The sequence below is a fragment of the Oncorhynchus nerka genome, linkage group LG16 (genome assembly GCF_034236695.1).
Source record: "Oncorhynchus nerka isolate Pitt River linkage group LG16, Oner_Uvic_2.0, whole genome shotgun sequence".
Lineage (NCBI taxonomy): Eukaryota > Metazoa > Chordata > Actinopteri > Salmoniformes > Salmonidae > Oncorhynchus > Oncorhynchus nerka.
In genome coordinates, this window is record NC_088411.1 from 8,021,453 (window position 1) to 8,031,964 (window position 10,512).

General features: G+C 43.3%; 1 protein-coding gene across 1 annotated transcript; it reads left to right on the forward strand.

Annotated features, from left to right (window-relative positions):
• Positions 1–737: 737 nt before the first annotated feature.
• LOC115143967 (meteorin-like) lies at positions 738–9,555 on the forward strand. The gene is made up of 4 exons (XM_029684476.2): positions 738–1,070; positions 1,811–2,247; positions 5,974–6,033; positions 7,280–9,555. The coding sequence occupies exons 1-4, from the start codon at positions 970–972 to the stop codon at positions 7,591–7,593; spliced, it is 912 nt and encodes a 303-aa protein (XP_029540336.1). The 5' UTR covers positions 738–969; the 3' UTR covers positions 7,594–9,555.
• Positions 9,556–10,512: the final 957 nt, after the last annotated feature.

Genomic DNA, 10,512 nt, shown 5'->3' on the forward strand with positions numbered 1-10,512 from the left:
CCAGCTGGGGGAGGGCAGAGGGCACAGCACCCAGCGGGTACACCATCCATCTCCTCTTCATCAAATTCATGGTCATGGGTCTTGTCACAAGTTAGCTATGAGTAACGGATGAAGCTAACCAAGGAGTTAAACCTTTCTAAGTCCTTAGTTAGCATTAGCACAATAAGCAAAACGTCTCTGCTCCGTCCACACTGTTCTGTCTCTAGGTTTAATTTTCTTTGTCAGTCTTGCTTGTGCTTCTAACATTTGTTTCTAAACCTCTTCTTGTTCATGATGGAATCATTGTTTTCCACTGAGTGGTTTCTTCTACTTTTGAGGAGGTGGGATCCAACACATGTAGTCCTATATTGTCAAGAACATTCAAGCCAATATATTCACTCACCCTGATAAAATATGTTTTCTGTGATATTGCTTATTATCTGTCAGAGAAAATACGAGGACATAGAGACCTCACATTTCAACAAAGGAGGTCAGATTGGGTTATCATACCGAACTCCTATTTCTGCCCAAGCAATTCATTATAGTCCTACTTTGCGCACGCTTGTTTGACACAATGGTAAATGCCTCTTATCTATTACCAACAGTTTATGATTGCATACTGATAGATCATTCTTCTTCTGTCACATGCAACAGAGCACACTCCTCCCCCTCTATCATGTGAGTGGTTTAAAGTTGATCCTCTCCAACTCTGATTGGTCAACCAACTTCTGCTCAAAGACAAAACCTTCAGACGACTCCTCTCTTTATGCACTAGGATCAGTGAGTCAGAATAGAGGTAGGGACACTCCTTTAAAACTGTAGCTGGAAATCAGCAAGAAGAGGAGGGTACCGTGCTATGGAGGTTGCCAAGAACAGCAAAAATACAATTTGCTTAGATAGAGATGGTGGAGATTCCCATGCTTAAAGGTTGAAGGGACTGCATCTTTGGAACATTTACGTTTTTCTCATTTGTAGCACGTACTGAAGGAAATGGCTATTTCTTGGATTTACAAAGTTTGGATCCTACTCTTACCCATTGTTGACTGCGCTCTGTCCAGTTATTCCGAAGACCAATGCAGCTGGAGGGGGAGGCAAGTATCACTTTATAACGATTTATTCAAGTTTGATTTGTTTTATGGCGAAACCTTCAGATTTTTTTCTCAAATGTAGGAAGGTGCAAAATAAAATTGCTTTTTTATTCGTTCTGAATGTACTTGAAGACTTCCGTTCAGCGTTGGTGGTCAATTATCAGACCTTAATCGGATCAAGACCAGACAGTTGTTGGGCGCAATGAAATGTTTCCAGTGCCTTTGCAACAAAGTATCACGCGCGCTTTGGGGTTACAGTCTTGCAGAGTGAGATTAACAGCATAACACTCTATGATTTAAAAAAAATGTTAATTCCACATGGCACGGACGCGGTCCTTCGGTGACCAATAGGCGGCACTCCTTTTTTTCTGTGAATGGAAACCTCAGTTCAATGTGCATTTTGAAAGAATGTTTTAATAGTTTTCAAACGATGCACTTAAAATGAGTGAAATGCACTCCATGAAAAATCGCAGGCTTGAAAGGTTAATCTGTCATTCATTTTAGCCCGATTTCTTTGATGTTGCAAGCTCTCCCTCAGTCCCTCAAGTTTCCCCCACATCTAAAGCCCTACACCAAAACCACATATCCTGCAAGGTTTAGTGCAATTTCCTTACAAGCGGTATATTGGTGACTCCAATTTTCAAGAGGACAACTTCTGAGGACTAGTCTGTCTGGCTTGGAAGTCATGGAAGTCCACTTGTATAACTATCTCCTTTCTCTCCCTCTATCTTTCCATCCCACAGTGGTCTGTCCCAGCAGCAAGGCAGTGTGGAGCAGATCTCCCTCCACTGTTCTGAGGGTGCTCTGGACTGGCTTTATCCTAAGGGGGCGCTCCGCCTCACCCTGTCCCCCAGGTTGCCCTCTGCGGCAGTGGGACCTGGGGGAAGCAGCTCGGGCCTGATCACGGCCTGCGTCAAGCCCTCCGAGCACTTCCACGGGGCCCAGCTCTACTTGGAGAGAGACGGGGTCCTGGAGCTCCTGGTAGGGGACCGTCTGGAGGAGTCTCCCCCAACCCGGGTGCGCTGCTTCAGCCGCCTGCCCGGCGAGAAGGTGGCCCTCTTCCTCCAGGCCACTCCCCACCAGGACATCAGCCGCCGCATTGCATCTTTCCGCTACGAGCTGAGAGGGGATTGGACTGTGCGCCTGTCACTCGACTCAAACCCCGTCAGCAGTAATGAAGGTGAGTTGGACCTAGGAGGGAGGCAGCCATGTTGGATCAGTCTGGGTCATGGAAGTGTAATTTGGGCTGAAATGGATAAACATAAAAGCGTGACCTATAAAGATTTCTCTCAACGCAAAGCAAGGAAAATAGTGTTTGAATATGCTCCTTGATAGTCGATGGGCCTTACAAACAACTTTTAGAATTTGATTTAGCTCAGATTCGATGATTCAGTTCTCCTCTCCCCCACATATTTCCTGTATTTCTCTTTGTGTGCGTCTCTGAGTCATATTCCATTATATTTTGTCAAACCCCCCCCCCCCCTAAAGATGTTTCCGTACAAACAGACCTGCTTTTTGGTGTTTATTTTCTGTTTTCTCAGTGTCCAGGCAGAGTAGAGTGGGGGAAGTGTACTCTAGTTTCCCTGGAAGCATAGGCCTACAGGCCCTGTCCCCTGGTTTAGATTTTAAGGCGAATGGAGAGAGGAGGGGGGGACAAAAGCTCAGTATGTGGAGCCTTCTCTCCAGAGTTTACAGCTCCTTTCAATGGAGAGTGTTCTGAGATTACTGCCATTGCCTTGGCGACAGGGAGACCTCTGCCCCAGCTGAGATGCTCCCCTCTTTTGTTGAGCGGCCCCTCTTTAAAGAGGCTTGGTTCTAGGAATACACCCCCTCCCCACTCTAGAGTCTACACACACACACAGTTGGTTGGGCATGTGAGGAGGTTCTCTATGGGCCAGGGAGGAAGCAGGAATGTCATTTATCAGACATTTTCACTAAGAAGAGGAATGTGTGGAGGGGGCAACTAGGTGGGTTGGGGGGTGTACTTATTGGAACTTGCAAGGGCAGCAACTTGCAAGGCCAAAACAAATGCCAGGGTGTTTTTGTACAATGCAGTCAATTCAATGCAGTCAGGGTTTGGTAGTGGTGTGTGGGTAAAATCACTGGGGAAGTCAAGCCAGGAACAAACCTATTTTGTGATAATTTCGTTGTTTGCTCTATAACCCATCCATTCATACACCACCATGATGGACAATAAGGCAGAGACAACAAAAAGACAAGTCACACATTGGTGGAATAAATTCAACCATACACACCTTTGTTTCATCACAAAACCGGTGAGCAATGTGCATCTGGTGAAGTCCATAAAGCAAATATTGCATGTAAAACAGTTGCTTAACCATGTTGTAGGTCGTGTAAGTTAATGTTTCTAACAGTTACAGCAAGTCAGCTGTAAGGCGAGTGGATTTTGCGACGGATATGAAGCGAGGGCCAGCCAACGAGAGCATACAGGTTGCAATGGTGGGTAGTATATGGGGCTTTGGTGACAAAATGGATGGCACTGTGATAGACTGCATCCAATTTGCGGAGTAGAGTGTTAGAGGCTATTTTGTAAAGGACATCGCCAAAGTCTAGGCTCGGTAGGATAGTCAGTGTTTTTTTGTGTTTTTTTTACCTTTATTTTACTAGGCAAGTCAGTGAAGAAGAAATTCTTATTTTCAATGACGGCCTAGGAACAGTGGGTTAACTGCCTGTTCAGGGGCAGAACGACAGATTTTGTACCTTGTCAGCTCGGGGATTTGAACTTGCAACCTTTCGGTTACTAGTCCAATGCTCTAACCACTAGGCTACCCTGCCGCCCCACATGTTTGGCATTATGAGTGAGGGATGCTTTTTTGCAAAATAGGAAGCCAATTCTAGATTTAATTTTGGATTGGAGATTCTTAATCTGAGTCTGGAAGGGGAGTTTGTAAGTCTAGCCAGACACCTAGGTATTTATAGTTGTCCACATATTCTGTCCAAGTAAGTCAGAACTGTCCAAAGTAGTGATGCTGGATGAGTGGGTAGGTGTGGACAGCGAAAGAGCATTTAAGAGCAGTTGGAGGCCACTGAAGGGGAGTTGTATGGTTTTGAAGCTCATCTGGAGGTTAGTTAAGTGTCCAAAGAAGGGCTAGAAGTATACAGAATGGTGCATAGAGGTGGATCAGAGAATCACCAGCAACAAGAGCGACATCATTGATGTATACAGAGAAAGGAGTCGGCCGAGGACTGAACCCTGTGGTACCCCCATAGACTGCCAGAGGTCCTCCGGTTTGACACACTGAACTCTGTCAGAGAAGTAGTTGGTGAACCAGGCAAGGTATTCATTTGAGAAATCAAGGCTGTTGAGTCTGCCAGTAAGAATGTGGTGATTGGCCAGGTCGATGAATACAGCTGCACAGTATTGTCTCTTATTGATGGCGGTGATGTCGTTTAGGACCTTGAGCGTGGCTGAGGTGCACCCATGACCAGCTCGGAAACCAGATTGCATAGCGGAGAAGTGGGATTCTAAATCGTCTGTAATCTGTTTGTTAACTTGGCTTTCGAAGACCTTAAAGGCAGGGTAGGATAGATATAGGTCTGTAGCAGTTTGGGTCTTGAGTGTCTCCCCCTTTGAAGAAGGGGGTGACTGCGGCAGCTTTCCAATCTTTGGGGATCTCGGACAATAAGAAAGAGAGGTTAAACAAGCTAGTAATAGGGGTTGCAACAATCTCAGTGGATAATTTTAGGAAGAGAGGGTCCATATTGTCTAGCTCTGCTGATTTGTATGTATCCAGATTTTGCAGCTCTTTCAGAACATCAGCTATCTGGATTTGGGTGAAGGAGAAATGGGGGAGGCTTAGGCAAGTTGCAATGAGGGGTGCAGGGCTGTTGACTGGGGTAGCCAGGTGGAAAGCATGGTCAGCTGTAGAAAAAATGCTTTTGAAATGATCAATTATTGTGGATTTATCGGTGGTGACAGAGTTTCCTATTCTCAGTGCAGTGGGCAGCTGGGAGGAGGTGCTCTTATTCGCCATGGACTATACAGTGTCCCAGAACTTTTTGGAGTTAGTGCTACAGGATGCAAATTTCTGTTTGAAAAAGCTAGCCTTAGCTTTCCTAACTGCCTGTGTATATTGGTTATTAACTTCCCTGAAAAGTTACATATCGTGGGGGCTATCCGATGCTAATGCAGTACGCCACAGGATGTTTTTGTACTGGTCAAGGGCAGTCTGGTCTTGAGTGAACCAAGGGCTATATCTGTTCCTGGTTCTATTTTTTTTTTGTTGAATGGGGCATGCTTATTTAAGATGGTGAGGAAAGCACCTTTTTTATAGAATAACCAGGCATCATCTACTGACGGAATGAGGTCAATATCATTACAGGATACCCGGGCCAGGTCAATTAGAAAGGCCTGCTCGCTGAAGTTTTTTAGGGAGCGTTTGACAGTGATGAGGGATGGTCGCTTGACCGCATCAAATCAGCTAGGCTATATATATTGTATATGATTAACCGAATACAGTGAAAACAAACTTAAAGATATCAACTTTTTAGTCCAGTGTTGCTAAATATCATTTGAGTAGAACCGCAAAAGTAGCCACTGTCTGAACACTGCGGTGTGTATCTCTCTGCATGGTGGTTTGTTCTGGCTATTCATATCCCGCCTCCAGAGCATTTGATCTTCTTTATAAGCTCATCTCCACCCTTTTTTTGTGTCCTTTATGTGTGCAACAGGATAGGTTAAAGCTCAACTTTAAAAAAATTTTTTTTTTACATAAAGCTTTGAAATAATATAATAACTTAACCATGTCATTCCTACTTTTTTGTTTTATGTGATTTACAATATCAAACAAGGGAGTAGGTGAAGAGTGGATGGAATTGGCATTGTTTGATTAGTGGAGCTCCAACCGACTGGTTCTTTCTCTCTCTCCCCCCCCCCCCCTCCCAGGTGCCTGCAGACCCTGTAACAACACAGAGCTCCTTATGGCCGTCTGCACCAGTGACTTTGGTGAGCTCTCCTCTTCTACAACCTCCTGTTGTTGTCCGTGCTGCCGTTATAACATGCCAGACAAGGAACAGTTTCACAGGGGTGTGGACTCGAGTTACAAATTGGATGACTTGAGACTCAACTTGATACTGAATAAAAAATAACTTGACTTGGAGCCTCAAGATGGGACTTTGACTTGAGACTGGGGACTTGAAATGATCTGTCTAGGGTTTGTCACTTATTTTGTGGCACTTCAAGAGCAAAAAAATCAAACAAACAATATATCATGACAGGTCAACCAATAGTGGCCGAGTCTTTGAAAGCTGCATCCTCTGAAGATTTATGGCGATCCGCTCTCTACAATTTGACATTTTGCGCTTCACCTGATCCTATAGCTGTACAGCAAATCTATTCTCTATATCGATCAGTGGTTCTCAAACAATCGCTGCGCAAATGTGGCGTGTCATTACAGCCATAAATGGTGATTCATTTTCAAAACGGAAGATACTGAGCTTTACATGTGCATATTGAGCCTAATGTCATTGGAGACTCGGACTTTGACTTCCATGTGACTCGAATAATAGTGACTTGGTCCCACCTCTGCAGTTTGGTGTCACTGCATTTCTACCCCAATTCAAACTACATTTACTTCAATACAAAAGCCATTCAGTTTCAAACAAAAAAAGTAACAATTTTGTGTCACGATTCAGGAACTACAAATCGGTTGTCGACTCATCTTAAAGTGAGGGTACCCCAGCTCTAAGGTTGGGCTGACAGTGATCCAAATTCTCATCCCTCTGAACTATGCAGAGGTGGAACTATGCAGAGGTGAAACTGACCCCCCCCCCCCCTTCTTGAGATATTGTAGTGGACTAATCCCCCCCCCGAAACAGTGCAGTGGACTAATCCGCATGGCTCTAATTCAGAAATAATCGGGCTGAATTATGCCGGGATTATGGAACTGTTCCAGGAAGTTCTCCAATACTCATTTAACTGACTCTAATTAACATTAGCCTCTGATGGGCTAGGATCCTAGTTACTTCAGCTGTTTTTTTACAGCGAAAACATGACTGGTTTCCCAGCAGTTTCAAAAATGTTTTTAGAAGGTGAAGAGCAGGTATTCAAGAAAAGTACATTAATTCAAATATATTTCCTCCAACATAGTCCACATTTTGTTGAATTATGATCTTTATATTTGCAACTGCTGTTACAAACTAATCTGGGCAATAAGAGCTTGTGACTAACTGGTGTCTCTTCTCCCCCACAGTGGTGCGTGGTAACATCGAGGCGGTGGTTGAGGACAGCGAGTTACGGGCGGCGGTAATAAAGGTCAGCACCACCGGAGTATTTCGCCAGAAATATGCCCTGTTCACCGGGACAGGCCGCCTGACCCTCTCAGGCGAGATCAGGACCCTGCTGCAGTGTGGTGTCCGGCCCGGGGCAGGAAGCTTCCTCTTCACCGGCCGCATACACTTCGGCGAAGCGTGGCTGGGCTGTGCGCCCCGCTACAAGGACTTCCTCCAGGCCTACACTCAGGCCAAGTTGGTCCAGCAGCTACCCTGTGAACTGGCTGTGGACTGAGCAGACCACCCCAAATCTCGGCTGACTACTTCCCTGTAATAGGGCTTGCCTCACAATACAGCCTTAACTCAATCAACCTGTCCTCTGGTTTGCCAAACCTCTGAGTGAAAGGTGAGGGAGATGGAAGCTCACCCGATGGTGTAGCTTCTTAGTCTTCCCCAAAGGACTGTCCATGCCCAACTCCTCATTCATAGCAACATTCGCAGTGCAATATGCAGTCCTGTGGCAATATGAAGGACACTGTGTGGACTAGATGAGATTAAATAATTTGGCACGGGACAAATTTTCCAGATGCATATATGCTTATTCGGAATTCTCAGAAGAGCATTCTGTAACAACAAGCAACAATTTGTCAGGCATGGATTCAGAGCTATTGAGTGTGACTTTGTCTTTTAAACTCAGGAAACTATGTGAAAAATTCTGTGGTGAAGTTGGTCTGTTTTAGAAGTTACACAATTGCTATTCCAGTAATTAACCACAAGGCTGTGGTGTTTTTCTATGGTAGTCTTCAAAATGGCCACTCATTTTATTCAATGTTTTTTGTTTGGGAAATCTACCATTTTGTGTCAAAGATGTTTGTACAAATGTGTAGTTGAAACAAACAATGGTGGACTATTTTTAGTGTTACAATTCTTTATTGGAGATTAGGGAGGGGATTTCTCTTTTTAATTATTTTTTTATCGTAATTTGCACTGATAAGGGAATGATCTGGAAAGTCTTAAAGCTGCAAGCACTGAAAACCAAAATGAAAAGCTGATTTTATGTAGCATAGAAGAGGTGTGATCAGAACTTAATATATGTACAGATATTGCTAGCACATCTTCATGCTAGGCTAGGGCTGGCACATGTTAGCGCTAGTGTAGAAGGTTCAAAGCTCGCTTCGCTCTAGTGCTGAAAGCACTTTCACAACATTAGTCAACTCAGAGAAAAATAATCTCAAGGTACACACAGGGCAATTCTGCCTTTTAGAACCCTGCATAAATATTGAATGAAGAGTTTTTATGATGCTGCTGACTTCTAAGATTTCATTGTTATCTCAGTTTGTTTGAAAAGTTTTATATGCTGATTTATTTTAATTTGAAACTGTTTTTCCAGTTGAATATAATTATTTTGCAGTAGTGTTTCCCATTGCAGCCATTTTGTAGTTATTCATACCCATTTTCCACATAAAAAAATTGCCACCTGTAAGCCTAAGAAAGCTGTCTGCAAAATTCTAACAAATCGGATGTCTTGATATTGAGATGCTGTAAGGCCTACTGGCCCAGATTTATGTCATTGTTACTGTATTAATGGGAGTTTGAGGACATTTTTTGTTTGTCAACAGTTGTAGTCCCACAACAGCAATATTCCCCTCTGTAAAAGTCCAATGGAATATGTCTCAAAGCTGGCAGAAAGAGTTGCAGTAGCGATCTAATTTTCACAAGCATTTGTCCGAAATGTTGATCACCATGTTGAGCCGTGGAAACCTCAAGCAATTTTGTCCAAATATCAATACTGAATTCTTCAAGCAATATTCAATGTATTTGCGTAATAGTCTTTATACCAATTTTGGGGTAAGTATGTCTGGGATAAGTTACGAGGGGGACAAAACAGGTGTGTTTGGCAATTCTGGTCATCAAAAGATGTCACGTCTTATGTGCACTAATCGATGAAGGAAGCGATTAATATCAAATGAACGTGATGTGATGAAGTGGTATATAAAAAGAAATACGCAATACTGCCATGTTTGCTGATATTGTCAATCTGTTTCTGTGTGATTTTTGTGTTCATACCAATGTGAATGTTAATATGTAAATAAGAACATCTAAAACAAACTACTTATGGAGGGGGGGGGGAACATTTTTCATTATTGTGGAGCGTTTATGTTGTCTGTGACAAAGTCTGAAAAGCTCATTTGAATCTCATGGATTTTTCTTGGTTGCTTCTTTCACTAACTTTTTATAGTAAAGTTATATAGTTGTACACTTTTATAGTTCTCTCTCTCATGCACACATCTTTAAAACATTAGGCTAACTGAGACTACAGATGACCATGGTTGAAAAACATGGCCCAATTTCATTACACTGATTTCAAACCACAACCTCTCAGTTGTCCCTTGGATATATGTGGGAGAAATACAGACTTTTCCAACAATGTTAAGTCACTATAAGTGTCCTTAATCCTGATCTCTGAGGGCCCAAAATGAATTGCTTGAATGAAAGCGATTTAGAGGGAGTGAGAAAAGGACGGTTGGAATTTTGGTTGTGCTCTGACTCCCACTTTCAGGAAGCAATACATTACCATTAAGGGAGCAGTGTTCGGAGCGGGCTGGGAGGAATGGAGATGCAGTCGCTCACTCTGTCCTCATGCCAGTCAGCCAGGTTTAAAGGGTTATATACTCCCTCTCAACCAACAGAAAGCAAGACTGAACACATAGTGTCTTAAATTAAGTCATTTTGTTACGTTACAACCTTATTCTAAAATTGATTAAATAGTTTTTCTCCCTCATCTATCTACACACAATACCCCATAATGATTAAGCAAAAACAGGTTTATAAAAATGTTTGTCAATAAATAAAAAGCCTAGTCTCTTCATGGGTATGATTCTACAAGCTTGGCAAACCTGTATTTGGGGAGTTTCTCCCATTCTTTTCTGCAGAACCATCGGGTTCTTGGTCACCTCCCTGACCAAGGCCCTTCTCCCATCATTGCTCAATTTCGCTGGGCGGCAAGCTAGAGCTTCCTAGAGGAAGAGTCTTGGTGGTTCCAAACTTATTCCATTAAAGAATGATTGAGGCCACTGTATTCTTGGGGACCTTCAATGCTGCAGAAATGTTTTGGTACCCTTCCCCAGATCGGTGCCTCGACACAATCCAGTCTCGGTGCTCTACAGACAATTCCTTCGACCTCATGGCTTGTTTATGATCTGACATGCACTTT

Excerpts from the sequence above, each read along its gene's own strand:
- LOC115143967 (XM_029684476.2), top strand. The coding sequence starts at position 970 with ATGGCTATTTCTTGGATTTACAAAGTTTGGATCCTACTCTTACCCATT. Across the intron at positions 1,071-1,810 it reads CAATGCAGCTGGAGGGGGAG|TGGTCTGTCCCAGCAGCAAG; the intron begins GCAAGTATCACT and ends TCCATCCCACAG. Across the intron at positions 2,248-5,973 it reads CCCCGTCAGCAGTAATGAAG|GTGCCTGCAGACCCTGTAAC; the intron begins GTGAGTTGGACC and ends CCCCCCTCCCAG.